Source organism: Ailuropoda melanoleuca, chromosome 12 (genome assembly GCF_002007445.2).
Source record: "Ailuropoda melanoleuca isolate Jingjing chromosome 12, ASM200744v2, whole genome shotgun sequence".
Classification (NCBI taxonomy): Eukaryota; Metazoa; Chordata; class Mammalia; order Carnivora; family Ursidae; genus Ailuropoda; species Ailuropoda melanoleuca.
In genome coordinates, this window is record NC_048229.1 from 76,868,127 (window position 1) to 76,887,642 (window position 19,516).

A 19,516-nucleotide genomic window follows, 5' to 3' on the forward strand; every position below is an offset into this window, starting at 1 on the left:
AGAAAAACCTGTGAACGTGGGACCCCAGGTCATCAATAGTTTTTAAGGGTTTGCGCGCGATTCTAACGTGTAATGAGTATTAAGAGCCTAGTGTTTTAGTCTGATACCTACATCTCAGATGGTCAGACAGGGACTCAGAGACGTTGCAGGATTTACCCATGAGTTAGGGGTAGACCCAAAATTGCCCCACCCAAAATTGTTCCCGCTCCTATAAATTTGCAGAATTGCGTTAACCCAATTCCAAAGTCTTTGGAGCAGACCTTGCGATTGCTCCTAAAAAAGCCATTCTTCATCCTGATTCAAATATTTGTGCTTGAATGCATATCTCTACAGAAAATCTCTTTGCTCCTCAAAATTAAACTATTTCCAATTATCTCGTCAGATGTACAAATGTGTTGTGCTTTCTCTTTCATTTTTTAAAGAGAAAAACTCTAGTGAGGGAGCGATGCTACTGTCACATGGAATAATGTGACCACACCTGGCATTCAGAAAAGAAAGAACTCGGGCCTATTTGCTCCTTGTTTTTAATTTTTCTCTCTTTATCTGATGTAATATTTATTGCACCAATTCCCTAAGGCAGTGATTTGCAAACTCATTTTTACAGCAAAACATTTTTTTTTTCCAGGCAAAATCTTGAGCAGGGACTCTAATATACCAAACAGACAAAACATGATCCATGGATTCCTCAAGCTGTTAAAGTCTTATTGTTTGGGGAGGCGCGGTGGGAAATACCTGACACACTGGAAGGACTCCTGTACCATCTCTCAAATGTCCTTGCTTCCCAGGAACAGAGTTTGACAGCCACTACTCAACTGCATTCGTTTCCGGTCAGTCTTCAGTGGCTATGTGTCTTCGTTCTGTTTCATGGAGGAAAAGCCATATTTTGTTATCTGAGCTCCTTCTTCCTGAACACCCACTTCTTTAGTCACACGTGTAGTCACACGGCAGATTGGTGGAGACTCCGCAGGCGAGATCATGGAGAGCAAGAAAATGAGCATTAGCAGGTGCACTGCCAGGCCCCCAGAGAGCAGGCCTGGCTGGGCACTGTCCTCAAAAGTCATTGACTCAGCACCTCCCATGTGTCTGCATGCAGCTCGTGGAAACTCCTCATGGGGAATGAGCCGACACAGAGACGTGTGCGGTGGGCGGGAAAGGGGAATGTCTCCCGCCAGAGCACGCAGTGAATATCGTCCCCCTCTCTTGCCCATTGGCCCATCCCCCTGCACCTGTACGGCCAGAAAGCGGCGGACACTCAGTCTCTCCTCTTGGTGGAAGGGGACCCACAGAAGGCAGCCCTCCAGGCACAGAGCTCTCCTTCCAGCCCAGGGCTTCCCCGGGTGGGAGGGTCGCACCAATAAGGGGGATCTTTGTATCGGCCCCCCGAATGGAGAACCACAAACCACGTTGCCTGGGATGCTGTTGGATCCAGGAGAGCGCTCCTCACGTGGGAGCAGGTTGCTTTGTTGTTAAGCTGTTGTTCCTTATTATTGTCGAACCATTTGCATCTCTTCACCTGCCTGAAACATTTAACTGAGAAAACTCCTGCAACACATGGAGAAGTTTAACAGGCCCCTTTAAAACTGTCCTTTACCACAGCTGATAGGTACTCTCTCTTTCCATAATAGAGCATGCAAATGCTTTTATCAAAGTATCTGGCACAAAAGAAAAACAGTAATTATCAGGAGAAATTAATGTTAGTTGGATCAAGAAAGGACTTTGATTATGTTTTCTTAAAAAGAGCCTTTATCTTTTAGAGACACACAGTGACATATTTACAGATACAGTGATACATCTGGGATTTGTTCCAGATAATGTGGGGATGGGGAGATGTGGGTGGGTAGCTAGAAGCCAGTGGGGCATGAGTTGAAAATCTCTGAAGCCTGATGCTGGGCACATGGGGCTCTTTATTCTGGCTGCTTTTATAAATGTTTGAAATTCTCCATAGCAAGGTGAAAAAAGATACTTGAGGAGACATCTGTGGAACCCAAATCTTCATCAGAAAGGCCACATTTACTTGCTGAGAATGGCAGACAACCAAGAGAGTTGGTTTCCATTAAGAGCAGAATCCCACTCAAGGTGGCTGGTGAAGATGGGGCTGTTGACTGGCCCAGAAGCATCCAGCAGACAAGAGGTGCTGGGAACCTCATGGGCAGGGGGGCAGGGCTGGAAAACCAGTGGGAGACCAAGGATGCTTCCCCATCTGTCTCTTGTCTTTTGAGCACCCTGGGATCTCTCCATTTTCCTGACAGTGTGTCCATTCTTTTGCCTCTCTATGCATCTAGTCATCGGTGTCCGAGGAACAAAAAAAAGGTCACCTCATGCTCAACTACTTGGAAACTTAGGATTTAAGGACTCTCTTATTATAGCCTCTATTTCTCTGAGTTCACTTTCTTAGAGAAACATCTGATTGTTCGTGAAGCAGACAATGGATTGGTCATCAGTGAGTCAGATACCACTCCTGGGTCCAATCAGCTCTGGCCAAGGAAGCTGGGATCCCATGACACAGATGGCCTCCTAGAATACTCTTCTCAGCAGGGGCTGAGATCTTCCTTAAGGATCCTCAGAAAAGGAAAACTGACCTCCACCATGTAGAATTCAGTTGTTTCTGTCATTTGAACTACAATTAGTTCACTTGCCTTTTTCTCAGTGAGAAGAGAGAAGATCTGGCCACTATTTTCGCTGTGAGACCCTCAGACTCATATACACTGGCATCTTCTCCTCTAAGGTTTTTATTCCATAGATAAAGATGGTCCCAAAATGGGGTGCCTGGGTGGCTCAGTCGGTTAAGTGTCCAACTCTTGGTTTCAGCTCAGGTCATGATCTCATGGCTTCTGGGATCAAGCCCCGCATCGTGCTCTGTGCTGAGCGTGGAGCCTGCTTAAAATTCTTTCTCGCTCCCTCTCTCTCTGCAACTCCCACCCTCTGCTCACACATGCACGTGCTCACGTGTGTGCTGTCTCTCAAAAGAAATTAAAAAATCCCAAAATGTAATGTCTACTTATAGTGCTCTCACCTTATGAAAGATCTGACATTTTGGGAAATCAGAGACAAAAACCTCATTCTCCAGAAGCTCACAGTTGGGAGGGTCATGCCCCAAGCTGTCTCTGCTTGAGAGGACAGGGAAGTTTCTGCTCACAGTTGCTGGGAGCCCAGGCTCTAGCATCTGATTTACTTCTCACTGTGTTAATTATCTTCCATGAGTTTTGAAAACCAAAGCTCTGGCACCACTCCTCATCTTCAAAGAGAAAGGGGTATTTAGCGATGACAGAATTTAAACCAGGTGGAGAAAAGAGTCAAATATACCACTGTCTAGTGGGTTCCTGAATGTTCTCCTCCCATCTTGTTTCTGTAAACATTTGGGGGCCTGTCTGTCCATGTCCTATTGGGACATGGCTACAGAAGGACTCAATAGGTCCAGTTCTTGAGGGCTGGCTTAAGGTTCAGCCAGTCACCTTCAGAGTCCCTCGTGGGTCTCTGTTGTTAATCACTCTTAGACATAAAGTCTTCTTTAAAATACTGAATGAAGTTTATTTAGAACTCTGTGTACTTGTTAAAATTTTTGTTTAAATATTATATATGTTCTATTATGTGAACTTCACATACATAATTACATTTTATATTTTTGTATTATTTTATATAGTTAAAATATTTTACATATATTACATATATGCAACATATATATTATATATAGATATATATAGTGCCCATAAACATTAACTGTAAGCTGAATTAAAATGTCCCCCTATGTTTTCTTCTAAAACCTCTATAGTTTTACTTTCACATGTTTTGTGTGGTGTGAGGTAGGGATCAAGATTCATTGTTTTCTCCACATGGATATCCAAATGATCCAACACCATGTATTGAAATGACCATTAGCTGGAAACCAAATCATGTCCAAACGTAAAAGCATCAGTAATTGGCCACAGGTGCAGCCTTGGATGTATGACAGTGGAGAAATGGTACAAAACAAAATGTTTTGATATGTCATAGATCAGCAAAACATATAAAGAAAGGGGGTGAGTGGGAGGAAATGTGTCAATCTACTGAGCTCCAAGCCCCCGAGGAGAGAGAATAGTGTCCCTTTCATTTGCTGCTTTATTTCCTGCCTCTGGTGGACTCCTTGGCATGCAATAGACACTTACAGGATATTTAATAGAAGGAGTTCTTTCATTTTTTTATATCCTGGGGTTAATCCTAATCATAGATAGAAGGAAACCAGATATCTAATACAGCTATCCCTTCTCAATGTGGGTGCTGTAGGTTAACATCATTTGCCTTGGAACTAAAGGGTCTGTTATTAGAGCAAATCAGGGATAAGCAAGTATGTGAGTGTCAGATACACTTAACTGAAAAGAGAAGAGCTTTTCCACACCAACTGCAAGGATATAAGGTATCTATGTAGATTATACGTTAAAAGGCAGGCAATGATAAGAACAGAAAGAGTCGCAGGGTTTTGAGCCATATCCTCCAATTTACTATTAAGAATTTCATGTGATACAAAACAAAATCCATCATCATCATCCTTACTAACAAATACTGATTCCTTACCCTATGCCAGGCAATGTGCCAAGATCCTTAAACGTATTATCTTATTCTGAGCAATCACAGTTTCTACCCATTAGGCTATCAGCAAGAGATCAGATTTTTCCAATGAGCTCTATCCTTTATGTAAATATAGACTCATAAGATTGTTTGCAAGTTAAATTTCTGATGATCTCTCCCGCACGCTTTTAACCTCATGAATAGAAATTCAAGTTTATAAAACTTTTTGGGAACTTATCTTTTAATTTCCCAAAACCAGGATCAAATGACTACATCCCAACTCTTCAAGTTCACCATCCATGAAACGTCATCGTTGATAGTTCATGAACCTGGACTCTAGTCATCATGCAAGCTTGTAGATGTCCAGTCCCTTAAAGTCATGCACTGTCATTTCTTCCCTACCTGTGGCTTTCTACCCTGCTGATTATTATTTCCAATTTCAGGTTAACCTTAACTAAAAATCAACCATTTGCTCAATGAGGAAGAGAATTTATCCTTGGTGTAAAATAAAATGGAAGTCCATCTTCCCTCTGGTGATGGATGACCTTTCTGGAAGGTCCAGGCATTCTCTTCCTAAATGTCTATCACAAAACTCACCCCACGTTGTCAAAGAAAGCAGAATGAAATACTCAGTTCTGAATACAAGGGAGGGAGCTAATGAGCCTCAGTATGTCCGAAGCCAATCACCCACACTGATTATGTAAAAATACATTTTGCGTCTGGTATTTGATTTGCCACACAGTTTAACAGAAAAGTGACTTTATCTATTTTTTCCAATTAAAGGAAGTAATGTTACAATCAATAATTCCTCCTGCTCTGGTATGCTAAATTAATGTCTGTCTATTGTTTTTAAATCACAAAGTGAGCATTGCTATAGAAATATAAAATGGTACTATTTCATTTTAATCTATTTAATTTTCCATCTTGAATTACATAATGGGGTTAAAACATTGAATAGAATTAATAGAATGAGTATTTAATTAAGCAATAATGAGTTTCTAAATGGATGCTCAAGGAAACCGGCTTTGTAGTTTATGCAAGAATCAGATAATGGCCTTAACAAAGACTATAATAATTGTGTTGAATGTTTTCTATATTTAAAGATTTTTTTCTAAATTCTCTCAAGAGTAGATTTAAACATAACCCAGTTCCTTGACTAGACTCCACTTTACTTTCAAGATAAATTCCAAATGCCTTTCTGTAGCCCCCAAAGCCCTGTACAATCTGACTGTATCCTTCTCTGGGGTCCCATGGCAAACAGTTCTCCCCAGCCTTTCCCTGCACTCCAGCCACACCCACCTGCCCTTGGTTCTGCAAATGTACCATGCTCCCTCCACCACTGGCCTTTGCTCCTACTGTTCCAGATGCCAGGAACGCTCTCTCTCCTTTCCCCTTATTAACTCCTCCTCTGCTTTCAGTTCTCAGGGAATTCCTCCTTAATGACCCTCCCCAGACTGGCTCAGGCACCCACTCCCTCTCACTACTCCCCTTTCAAGATACAGGCTCAATGTAGTAATTTTTTCCTAACATTTAATACAGTTTTATAATCATACATATGCCATGTCTCTTTTGTTTTCTAGCATATCCCTAGAATTTAATACTATATCATGCCTGGCATGCAGAAGCCACCCACCAAATAGTTGTTGGCTGTCTGTCTGTCTGTCTGGAAGTTGGATGGATGGATGGATGGATGGATGGAAGATAAATGGATGGATGTCTAAATGGATAGAGAATGATGGATAGATGGGTGGATGGATAAATGGATGGATGGATAAATGATGGATGGAGGATGGATGGATAAATGGAGGGATGGAGAATGGATGGATGGATGATAGCTGGAAGGAAGATGAATGGATGGATAGGTGGATGGAGGATGGATGAAGAATAGATGAGAATGATGGGTGGGTGGGTGGGTGGATGATGGATGGGTAGATGGATGGTTGGTAAATTAGCTGTGAACACTTTACTACATCTAAGGATGTATCAGGGCCACAATGCACACTGTGAGAATTCCTCAAACAACCACGTTATTCCATTTGGAGTCATTTGCTAACACACTAGGTGTTCTATGCCAGCCCCTATGGTAGGTGTTGCAGACATTAAAAAAAAAAAAGTGTCCTGGGAAAAGCTGCACAGGCTTTTTTCCCCACTTAGACCTGGCCTAAATATTAATTTTACAAATCCACCCATCCATCCGTCCATCAGACCTTCCTGTGTCCAGCACTGTGCTATGTACTGGGGATCAGGGTTGAGTCATCCATCAGGTGCCACAGGCATAGTGCCTAGGGTCCTAAAATCAGAAGAAAAAGAACTTTTAGGGTCAAAGAAAATTTTAATTTTTTTCCTCACATCAGGGAAAAAAATGAAATTTAAAACCCATGAAAATCTATTATGGTAGGAAGGACCAGTGAAGGCAAAAGTAACTAAGATCCATGAAAGTCATAAGGCAGCTCTGCTAGAGATGTCCTGGAGAACAAGAGGAATCGGTTCATCCCTGCCCTTCTGGAACATCGAGCAAATGGCAGGATCAGGCATCAATCAGCCAGCCATTCCCTCTTAATGGCTCCTGAGCCGCAGGCCTCACGGTTCCTCTCCACCCTGGCCTTTGATGCCAGGCCCCACCCTCTGCATTTAAGACCACTGATTCATTCAACAAATATTTACTGGGTCCCGTCTCTGCACCTAGCGTCATGTGAGGGGCTGGGGAGAAAGCTGTGAACAACACAGCCCTGACTGAGCCTCCAGCCTCCTCAAATCATGATGTGTTCTGTGTCTTCATCCACAATGTGACCCTCATCCACTTTGGCAAAGCAACTCGTCACCTCCGTACTGGATGTCACTGCACCTCTACCAGACGGAGGGGTCGCAGAGTCCTCCAGTCTCAGCACTCATCGCCCACCTGGTGTCCTAAGGGACAGGTGTCAGAAGAGATACAAAGACAGGTGATGAGCTGAGGTCCGGTGTGATCAGTGGGGCCAGAGAACCAGTCGTCTGGCCCTGGACCACCACGGCAGGGGTGAGGGGCGGGCCTCAGCGATGGGGCCTTGAGTAATAGAATTTGTGAAAAGCAGAAATTACAGGAATCCAGGAGACATGGACTTGACCTTTGGCTCACTGAATGATTCTGGGCTTCCCTTCCTTCTCTGCGCCTCTTTCTTCATCTGTATCTGAAGGGATTAGATAGCACCATGGACCAGCAGCGGTTGATCCCAGCCCTCCTTCCTGCTGAGCCAGATGCCCAGCAGGTCCCCGACGCGGAGGTCAGGCAGCCTCTCAATACCAGGGTGGGCTCAATACTGACACCTCCTTACTGTTCTTGACCTTGGACTCTATGTGCTTCTCTCAACTGAACTGCATACTAGAATTATCTGGGCAAGTTAAGAAAATACTGAATCTCAGGCCTTACCCCAAACCCAGTGAATTAGAATAGAGCCCAGGCTATTAAAAAAAAAAAAAAAAAAGCCCCCAAAGAGAGTCTAATGTGCAGATAGGGCTGAGAACCACATCCAGATTCAAGCTGAGGAATTCCATGATTTTTGTGAGAAGGAGGGAAAGCTAGAAGAGGATTACTTAGACAGGAATCAGGTCAACTTCGTTGTCTCCTGGAGCCCTATCTGTGTGACAGCATCCTCCCGGTCCCTGCCTGCTCCAGCTACTTTCCATCCTGCGATCAGGTTCCAAGAATTTCCCAGCGCCCCTTTCACAGAGAGGAAACAACCCACCCAGGTTTGCTGAGGTGTGGTAGACAAATTAGTTCCCGTCCCCACCCCATCCCCCCCGAAGGCATCAAGATTAAGGCTTATGATTAATGATTTGCAAGTCAATTAATCAGCCACTGCTTTTGAAACCCCATTTCTCAAATTACTTCTCTTTGAACACAAGGGCTTTCTGACATCGTCTCACTGTCTCTAGATTCACTTTCCTACTAATTGAAATTCCAAGATATTTCTTCTTCTTGTCAGGTTGTTGGTATTACTTGTTTGTAAAATATTTGCAAACAGATTACTGTTCACCTGCAGTGTGTCAGAGGTAAGCACCAAAACAATACTTTATGCTTCCAGCTCAAAGGAATGTGCTAATGATAGCTCATGAAATTCTCTATCTATGGGAAAGCTGATTTTTCATTATTGATTTATTTTCACCACGCCTACTTGCAACAAGTATTTGAGATGTATTACAATAAAAACACAGGTACAACTAGGCTCCAAATAACTGATTTATATGTTTCCTTAGAAAATGGGATTTTAGTGGGGAAGGGGTGGGGTGGATGAAATCGGCTCTCTTCTTTAGAGGAGATGGCGTACTTGAGCAGAGGCCTTGGAGTCAAACACCTGGTTTCAGCGCCAGTCCCTCCACGTTCGAGGGAGATGCCCTGGCTCCCCGGTGACCTTGTTGTTTAGGGTAGGTGAGGCTGCAGGAGCAAAGACACACAAAATTGTCTGAAGGCTCAAATTCCGTGTAAGTCTGTTTCTCCTTCAACAACAGCTCAGGACGGGTGTTCACCTCCTTGTGGGGACTTGGGACCCATGCCCTTCCCCTGTGGCCGCACCCTGCCCTTGGATCGTGGGGTTGTCTGTGCGTAGATTGTTGGAAGGAGAGGCACAGAGAAGGGAGAGCTGCTCCTAGCGGGCAAGCATCACTTCTCGCCACATTTAGTAGAAGCCAAAGCAGCCTCCTGGCCTCACCTGGGTGCAGGGAAGGCCGAGAGGAGGAGAGGACTGTCTGCCGGCTCAGCTTGGCCTAGCAGCATAACCCTGCTGCACTGCTCGCAGTGAAATGAGGTGACGTGGGTAACGGACCCACTGCCGGGCCTGTGGAAGGGCTCTGTAAAGGGTTAGTGCTGTTTTTACCAAATAGTGACAGTAACCATCTGCTCTGTTTGCAGTTTCAAGCCACTGTCGAGGAAGGAGCCGTGGGGGTTATTGTCAACTTGACAGTTGAGGACAAGGACGACCCCACCACAGGCGCGTGGAGGGCTGCCTACACCATCATCAATGGAAACCCAGGCCAGAGTTTCGAGATCCACACCAACCCTCAGACCAACGAGGGGATGCTGTCCGTTGTCAAAGTAAGGGCACTTCCCACGCTCCTCCCTCCACACCAGGCAGAGGGTCTTCCTGCTGGGGAAGGTCAGGGAGAAGGCAGCCCTAGTCTCCTCCCCTTAGGGATGAAAAAGAAAAAGGCTCAGGGCTTAAGAGTGTACTTATAGCCTCACAGCCACAAAACCAACCTGTTTCACAGGTTCTAGGAAACTCAAATGTATATGTAACCTTAAAAAAAAAAAACCCAAGTTAAATTTTTAAAACAGATTCTCCAATATGATTGATAATGAATTATCAAAGACATGCAAAAAACAGGATATGCAAAGGTTTTTTAAAGATCTATGATCAAAAATGTGGATCATTACATTTCCTCTTCATGTGTCCGAGCAGTGTTCCGGTTATTCTCTTAAAAGCAGGAGATAAACAGTGACTGGCCCTTGGAGCCCATGTCGTGTCCCGGGGATGCCTTCACAAATGACCACACCCTTGGTGGCCTTATATTCTTTCATATAAGTTCTGGAGGCCGGAGCTCCAAAATCAGCTTCACAGAGCTAAGGTTGGCAGGCCAGGTCCTCTTGGAGGCTCTAGGGGACCATCTGTGTCCTTACCTTCCCCAGCGGCTGGAGGCCACCCTGGTTCCTTGGCTTGTGGCCCTTTCTCGTATCTCCAGGCAGCAAGGCAGCAGTGTCCTATTTCTCTCTGCTCCTGTCTCACGTCTGTTTCCTCCTTTGACTTCCCTGCCTGCCTGCTTTAAGGACCTCTGTGTCGCCAGGGGTCCAGGGGTCCTCCAGGATCCTCTACCCCCACGAGGTCCTTAGCTTACTCATATCTGTGAGAAGTCCTTTTGCCCCACAAGGTCACCTATTTGCAGGTCCCGGGCATCCGCCTGTGGTTCTACTGGGAGATCTTTATTCAGCCTCGTGCAGGGTCCCATACAAAGTTCCACAGCCTTCCCCAGGGCAGGCCCCAGAGCCATTGAGAATGGCAGATCTCAGAGACGCTTCTCGCTTCTCTGGAGGAGGAGGGGCTGGGTTTCTCTCAAGCTCTGTTCTTTCCAGTACTTGATTCATATCGAACCTCAGATGTCTAGCTGAGAAGAACAGCCCATGGGGCTTCCTGGTTCTCCTCTAATAACACTGGCAACAGCGAGGTTGCAGGAGCTCCTGATTCGGCTCTCCTGCACCCACCACTGCAGTTTCCAGGTATGGAAGTCATAAAATAACACGGCCACTGGCCATCCTATGCAGCGAGCCTGTATCCATAAATGCCGTCAGGCAATTTTCCAAACTTGCAGCAGGAAGACAGAGCTTGGGTAAATATACAGCCCCATCATAAATCCTAGAAGAGCACAGTTCTCCCCGATCCCTGTGTGCAACAGCTTGAGGAACAGACACTATGAGAAAACCAGAGTCACGAAGGGGCATTCCCCTCTCCCCACACCGCCACTGTGGCCAAGGATGCTGAGTCTGAAAGCTTAGCATCCAGGAACATCACCGGGGAGGCTAGTTACAACCCGGGTTCCCAGGCCCCACCCACACGTCCCTGCAGGTCAGCGTATGAGGGAGAGGTGCCACAGGCCCCAGGACGCGCTGGGGCTCATGGAGCACAGCCCTGTGGATGAGCACTGCCAGAGGACGAGTTTGCATCTGCAAATTCCTGCAGAGGAGGTGCCCACAGCACCTGGGGCTCCCTTTGGGTCTCAGTTTTATTAGTGAGTGGACTCCCTTTGCTTCAGAATTAAAATGGAGACTCCCCCTGCCGTTGGCTGCCTGCTACGTGAACTCCTCCAGAGGGCCTTGGGCTCTCTCTGCTTCTCAACCCACCTGAGTCAAGCCCCAGGACAGCTTTCTACAGGCAGGTCTGGCCTTGTTCCCCAGGTGCTTCACTTTGCCAAAAACCCCTTGCTTCATTGGGAATGCCCTCAGGTGCAAATAACAGAATACCAGTCTGATACTGGCTTAAATAATAAAGAGAATGTGATGATTTCCATAACTAGATGAAGGTAGTCCAGTCTAGGATTGGCTGGCAGCTCAAGGTGTCAGAGAGACCTCTGGGGGCTCTGCAAATGCTTCTGGCTTTTTCCTTATGGACACAAAATGGCTGCCAAAGCCCTAGGAACCACATCTTCCTTCTGCTATGTTCTAAGGCAGGAAGCAAGAAGGCAGCCAGACAGACAAGAGAGAGTGCTCTCGAGTGCCCCTCTCCTCTCATCAGGGAAGGAAATATCTTTTCCAGTGGTTTCTCAGATAATTTCCCACGATGTTTCATTGGCCAGATAACACATACCCATCCTTAGCTGCAAGGAAGGCTAAGAAGTCCAAATCTGGCTTTTGAGTTCTCTGCAGGAAGAGATGGGTAGGGGAGCATGAGCAGTTGTGCCCTAACCAGTTAGCAGTTAGTGTACCGAGGAACGAGCAGAGGTTTCAGGACTGTGTGGTTCCCAGGGGAGTCCTACCTCACAGCAGGACCAAATCCTAACAGTTCTAGAAAGCAAGTACCTGTTTCCTCTTTAAAACCTCTGGTCAGGAATGCTCTTCGTTGCTCTATAAACCTATTCCAAAACTGTCAGAGAATTACCCTTTCAGCTGAACATAATCCACCCTGCATTTTAAGTGAATTTTCTCTTATGTCCCGGAGGAAAAGGAAACATCCAGAAAGCCTTGATCCCCAAACCCGTAATAGGCTTACAAATCACTGTTGGATCACTTTCAAACCCTCTCTCTTCCAGACAGCAAACCCCAGGTTCTTTACTCTTCCTGTGTGGGATGGCTTTCCCAGCCTTTAAAGTCTCCACGACACTAGTTCACACCCTCTCTTGATGCTTGATGAAATAGTAATTGAATCGAATCTCTGGAACTTCATTGGAAGTGTTTCCAATTTCCTCCCTTCCCCGATGCAGAGAGCCTGCATCAGACAGATCACATTACTAAAGTCATATGCCCCAGATGAAGGAGGGCTTCTTCATCCACCGTGAGCCCAGGCAGGGTCTGGGAGCAGAGACCCACGTTGTGCCAGCTCCCGGTGGCCTGGCCCAGGGGACGCACAGCTGGAATTATTACAGCCGGCACCGTGCAGATGGAAACGGGCGCTTGAGCGGCCCTGCCCTCCAGAAAGGCACTGTGCGACTCACTGCCCCTCTGCCCTCCCTCTGTGGCACTGTTCACTTCCCAAACCCTCCGAGGCCAGTGTTGCCCTCAGGGAATGTCAGCCTGGGAACATACCTGGAAACGGGGCTGGAGAGCAGCCGCTCTCCCAGCTGCTTCACTCCCACATTCTTCTTCCTTTCTCGTCACACTCCCCAAGCCAAAGTGTTCTGTGGGCCTTATGAGCTGTGTGACTTTGACTGAGTTGTTCAACCTCTCTGAGCCTATTCCCTCCTTGACAAAAGGGGACTAAAGCACCAGCTACTATGATGTAAAGTGAGGATTGGGTGAGTTGATGCACACCAAGCGCTCCTAGCACAGTAGGTGCACAGTAAAGGATAAATAATGTCATGGAAAATAATGAACGGTGGTGGTGAAAATCAAACATGTATATTGTGGAGGTCGGGGAGCCACGGGTGCCCCACAGGTATGGATTGAATTATGTTCCCCAAGAAAAGATATTTTGAAGTCCTTGCCCCCAGACCTGTGAAGGTGGCCATATTTGGAAACAGAGTCGCTGCAGATGTGATTAGTTGAGGTCATGGTGGAGAGGGTGGGCCTGCCTCTAGCAGGACCGTGTTCCTAAGGGTACGGCAGGGAGGGGGCTGTGTGACCGCAGAGGCAGAGACAGGAGTTGGGTGGCTGCAGGCCATGGAGGCTGGGAAAGAGGCAGGGAAGTTTCCCCTAGAGCTTTCAGAGGCAGCACGGCCCTGCTCACATTTGATTTTGCGCTTTCTGGTCTCTGGAACTGTGAGACGGTTGATTTCTGTGGTATTGAGCCACCCAGTCCTTCATTCTGACAGCCCTAGGAGACTAACACACCCACCAGATTCCCTTCCTAGGTGGGACTGCCACTCCCAGAGCCCCGAGTGCTAGCAGATAACAGCTCCCAGCCTCTATCTTCCCAGCAGAACTGCCCTCACCAAAAGGAGAACCCAGGCCAGGCTCTGCCCGCTGGAGAGAGCCTGCACTCTGGGCCTGACTGCGGGGGGATGCAAAAGGCCAGCCCCTGCCCAGAGATGGGGCCGATTTGGCGGTCAGTGAAATTTCCAGAGCTCCCCTGGCATTGGGCCTCCAAATATGGCCACCCTCACAGGTCTCCAGCAGAGACCACATCCTTGCTCCCTCCCTCCCTTCTGAGAAGGCATGCCAGTAAATCATACTCCAAGGCTCTGCTTCCAGACTCAGCTGGAATCTCAGGGAGCCCAGATAGAGTTATCACACATGCACACATACACCTGTCATACACACACACACACACATACATGTGTAACATAGACAAATACACATGCACGTCTAAAAATGTAAAGACATACATATGCGTGTTTACTGTAAAGGCACACGTGTGTCCTTTATGTCCAACATAAATGTACACACATGTACCTAACATGTAAAGAAACAGAGTTTAGCCATACTATTTAAAGGCCATGTGTAGGTAAGCCAGACCACTTCCCCTCAGGACCCAGATCTTCTCCGCCTGGGTCTGCCCCACTCCATCCTGCTGCAAACGGCTCAGCCCCTCCCCTCCGCTCACCATGTCGGCCTCAACCCCAGGCCCAAATTCTGCTGTTCCAAGCCCCGTGGAGCTCACAAAGGGAAGAAACCCCAGCTTGGTGGCTTTTCCATCGTGGTAGAAAATTCAGTTGGGCTAGGTTTGGGATTTCACAAATGTCAGTTTGCTAGTTAACTTCATCTCCAGAAGTACGCTGTGCTGCCAGGAGCCGGGGCCCTCTGCACCTGGGTTGTCCCACTGGGTCTGCCTGGCACTGGGGTGGGTGGGGGAGGCTCCTGGACGCTGGGCTCCACGTCAGCCCTGCTCAGAGCACGAGCGCAAAGTGGTCACAACCCAGTGAGCCAAAGGCTTCCGCCCTTCAGTATCCCAATCAGGATGAACGTCTTCTGAGCATGGCAACGCCCTGGCACCTGTTTGAATTGTACCTCACTGAAGTTGCATATTTGGGGCATCACTTAGGATGGACAGAAATCTCTTACTAGAAAGGGATGGAGTGGTGAAGTATTCTCATGTTCCAGGGATGGGACCGAAATAAAACTGGATAGCTCCTAGGCGCCAAGAGCGGTACATCTGTTAACTCTTTAAGTCCCGCTGGGAGTTGTGGCAGGTGCAAAGAGAGGGTCCTGCTACCATCAGGAAGCACTCCTGTGTCAGCATTTCCTGTGTGTGTGTGCACGCACACGTGCAAGCACACATGTGTGGGGTGTGCTATATGCATGTTGGCTTTAGTTATTATGAATATACCATGATTTGCCTACAGTCATTCCGACTCTGACTCAACCAGCTGGATTCTATCCCAGCTCTTACACCTGCAGGCTCTCTCGCCAGCTTCCCGGTCTCACGCTGCTCCCACTTCCCGTGGCCCTTACAACCTGCCTATCATTTGCTTCCTTCTAGTCGAGTGTGAACCAACTCCCTGTACTCACTTTGGTCCTGTCCTTCCAGCAAGAGTATCTGTGTGTCCGGGACCGAGGAGTTAGCTACTCATTCTCCCAGTCAACATTAGAAAAATAACTTGAAATAAACAGCGTGTCCTCATCTGACCTAAATGCCTGCCCACACACCCTCAGTGACAGGAAATGTCACTCCTGCATCATCTCGTGGTTTGGAAAGAGAGTGGCCAAGTGAATATCGTCCATGTAGTTCCATGATGGGCAGGACCCCCATATTAATAACGTCTACAATGGGGTTTCCTGAACCTGATCTGATTTACTCTGCACAGCAGCTGGGGGAGGCAGGTACTATCGGCCTCCTTTGCAAAGTCACATAGAGTGGGCTGCATCTCAGTGACCTGGGGCCAGGACTGTCAACCATCATGTTGGAGGGTCCCCGGCATGGCCATGTATCTGGTAATCACTGCCCCTGCCCCATATCTGACCACAAAGCCCCTGAGTCATGGTGAACATTGAAAATTCCCCGCACGTTTTCAAATGCCCTCAGGTGGGGAAGGGCCTGGAGGCTTAACCCCATGTGTCTCCAATCCTCTCCAGTCCTTTTCCCTACACGACGCCCTCCCGGAAATGAACCTGTGCCAGGAGAAACTCTCCTTTACCTCCTGACTCCAGCCTTGGTGCTTGTGGCCAGTGAGACAGAGGCACTGAGGATGGAAGTTCGGGCTACCTTTTCCATTCGACATCCCGCCATGGTAACCGAGGCAGGGTGGCCCCGTAGCGGGCAAAGCTTAGGCTTCAGAGTTGTTCGTCCCCAGAACCGTCCTGCGTGTCAGAGTCATGGGGCTACAGGTGACAGGTAGGAAGCCTTTTAATGTCAGCAGGGCAAGGGTGTCGCCTAAAGAGGTCTCAGACTGGGGCCCCAGAACTCCGAGGCTTGTGTCATGTGTCGTCACTTCTCGATCTCAAAAAAACTACCAGCATCCATCCCGAATTCTGTACCTGTATGCTGTATGTTTCATCTCCTTAAGGGGGACCCCACATTGCATTCAGGTTAGCCCACAAAACCTGGATCCATCCCTGATCATCCACGTTGGCTCATGGGGTGTCACAGGGACTTGGGGCAAAGGCATTCACCCTCTGTAGCAGATACACATGCTGAGGCTTCCATCTCTGCTTTCCAGCCCCTGGACTATGAGATTTCCGCCTTTCACACCCTGCTGATCAAAGTGGAAAATGAGGACCCGCTGGTGCCCGACGTGTCCTATGGCCCCAGCTCCACGGCCACCGTCCACATCACCGTCCTGGATGTCAACGAGGGTCCGGTTTTCTACCCAGACCCCATGACGGTGACCAGGCAGGAGAACATCTCTGTGGGCAGCGTGCTCCTGACTGTGAACGCCACGGACCCCGATTCCCTGCAGCATCAAACCATCAGGTGGGTGAGCGGCTCCCTAACTGGAGGCCTAAGGCATGCAGAAATGGTGTTTCTTTTCCAGCTGCAGGCCTGGTTGTCAGGAATGAACTAGCATTAAATTAAATTTGTTAGTGATCTGGGTAAGTAGAAGGTACATGTCACATTGAAGAGCTCACGGCTGATGATATCAGGACCAGGCTGACTCCAGGGCCCGCTGCCCCCACACCTGCTTCCCAGCGCTAGACCAGCTCAGGAGGGTGACTTCAGGGCTCTGTTTCTGAATGGCCAGAGGGGTCTGCCAAGCATAGTCCCTGAGAAAAAGAAAAAGAAGTCACCATCTCTGGCCCCCCTGCCTCTCAGACACTTGACGTATATTCTCGTCATCACAACTTGGTAAAAAAGGTGTGGGCTGACCCCACATACAGACAAGGGTATTATGAATCCAGAGAGGTTCAGTAACAGCTCAAGGTGGCCCAGCTTAGCAGCAGAGGAATCAGAATAGAAGCCGACAGTCTGCCAAGTCCGTGTGCTCTCTGCTTAGTGCTCTGGGTTCTGAACCTGTCAAAAGGGGAAGAAACGGCCATGGCTGGTACTTAGACATGGAACGTCGGGGTTAGGTTTTCCACTGATGAATGGCAAGCCAAAGGAAAAAAATAGTCTTTAAAAATTTCTGTCTTCATTTCTTAAGCTCTGTCCGGTGCTTAGAAAGAAGTCGTTTTCATGACAAGATTTAATTAAATGATCATTAGCCACAGAACTAGCGCAGACAAGCTGCTCTCCTTGGTGCAGTGTTTCACAGTGAGCCTAAATCGGGCGTGCAGGTCCAAATGCACGCTCGTCTCCGCAAAAGAAAGTTATTAATCTTTCTCTTCCAAAATCTAATCTTCCTCTCATAGGAGAAACAGATAATCAAGTATTAGATACACTTCTAATAAACACATGTTGTATTTTCCTGATTTGAAACACCTGGAAACGCGTCACAGTCTCCACGCGGCCACGTTACCGCAGAGCGAGCTGGCAGGCACGCGGTTCACGTTAGTTTCAAATCCCAAAGGGGGATTTACTTTCACAAGAAAACTTTCCGAAATGCCAGATGAACTAGATACAGGTCCAAACTATACCAAATCTGATAATAATGTGACTCTGAAATCGCCATTCTGTTTTCTCTCCTTCCTTTTCCTTCTGGGTACCTGGCAAAGGAAATCTGTGATTTAATATCAAAGAGCAAGCTTTCCTTAAGTCCTTAGATGAGGGCGCTGGTGGCTTAACAGACAGTAAGGCAGTCGTACTAATTTAGGCTGTCTTTCAGGGATCCTCACTGTCATTTTGTACTTCTGCCACAGAAGGCAGAAGAGGTGACTCTGGGGTGGGGAGAAAGCGAGTTTGGAATTTCAGTGGGCTTATTGTTGCTGAAGGGGGGGAGGCTCTGCAGTCGCCGTGTGACTTGGGATGTCGCCAAGTCAGAAAGCCTTAACTCGGTGGCAAGGGGCAGATGCGTGACAGGCAGCGATAGGGGGAGAGGTATGTCTGTCCAGGTTCTCTGTTTAAGACCAGCTCTGGCTGACTTAGGCGAAAGGGGGGATTTGCTGGAGAGTCACTGGATAGTGTATCGAACTGAAGAACATGTTTCAAACCAGGCCCACGACAGCACAGGAACTCCGGTGGTGCTGAGTCTCTAGGGGATGGGAAGTGACGAGCTGGCACTTCTCGACCGCACGGGGACCACCTCCAAACATTTCCCACACTTGTGCCGCTTGCCAGCATGGGTTCGCGTACACCAGGTGCGCCAGCCTTGCCTGAGCTGCAGTCATGAGCCTCCCAAATCAGGGCGCCTTGACAGACCACGGAGCTGATGTTCTCAGATGTGGCTGCCCACCCCTGCGGGCATCCGATGGGGAGAGAGGAAGGGGATCCTGCAGATGGCACATGGAGCTGGGACTGTGGGACAGGCCTCAGAGAGCCGTCCTAGCAAACTGAGTTAGGGACAGGATTCTGGCCCCAGAGTGGGAGGTCATGACTGGCAAGAGCCAAGACATTGAGGGATGTCAAGACCAGATGTGAGCCATGGAGCATAAGGACCCAGCTACTGGAGTGGGGTGCAGGCATTCCCCGTTTATCACAGGCAGAATGTCCGTGGCTCCCACCACGTGAGAAGAGGAGGTCAGAAAAGATAACGTGTTAATTACTAGACAGGAGACCCAAGGGAAGAAGCAGATGTGTGGGAAGCTCTAGTCGGTCATCACAGACCTGACCCTTCCTCATAAGCTGCCAGGTCCCACCTCCAAGTGGCTTAGCCCAAGACGGCACGTATCGGCCCACATAACTAAAAAGTGCACAGGGACGAGGGCACCAGTGTGAGAACTCAGGTGTCCAGCACATGTTCTTTCTGCACGTCTTGGCTCTGCTCTGCCCTGGGGTCGGCTTCAGCCTCGTCCATGGCTGAATGGCCACCAGCAATGACAGTCCTCGGCCCTCCCAGCAGGAAGAGAAGCTTCCCAATTCAAAGTTCAAGTCCAAGGGCCGGGCTTGGGTCTCACTGAGCCAACTTGGACACCTGCCCTTCTCTGAGCCAAATGGAACAGCAGGGGGGTGAAGCGTGCCCACTGTGGGCCCCATGTCTCACTATGACCACCGAAGGAGTGTGGAATGCTCTGCCCGGGAGACGGGAATGGAGGCTGAGTCATCAGGAACCACGGAGAGTCCCTGTGACCAAGTTCAATTTTGTGAGTCCCCTCAGGAAATGCAGCTGTGGTGTTTCTCTGGGCTGGTTTGCTTAAGAGTTCTAGCATTTACAAATTGAGCGGAGCAGCGTCTAGAGAAATCCCTCTTCCAGCCTTGCAGCAAAGTAAATGTGTGTGAGAGAGAGATTGAGACACACACACTCTCTCTCTCTCTCTCTCTCTCTCTCTCTTCTCTCTCTGGCCAGACTCCTCACACATAGTCCTCCCTGCTGGGACCCAGCATGGCTG

The 19,516-nt window shown here is 48.1% G+C and overlaps 1 protein-coding gene across 3 annotated transcripts in view; it reads left to right on the top strand.

Moving 5' to 3' along the window:
* Positions 1-19,516, top strand: part of CDH13 (cadherin 13) — a 1,033,545-nt gene that overhangs the window by 928,442 nt on the left and 85,587 nt on the right. For all 3 annotated transcript variants that reach the window (XM_034672818.1, XM_034672816.1, XM_034672817.1), the window contains exons 9-10: positions 9,428-9,610; positions 16,315-16,568. In XM_034672818.1, the coding sequence (XP_034528709.1) occupies positions 9,428-9,610; positions 16,315-16,568 (437 nt within the window). The remainder of the gene's footprint in view (positions 1-9,427; positions 9,611-16,314; positions 16,569-19,516) is intronic.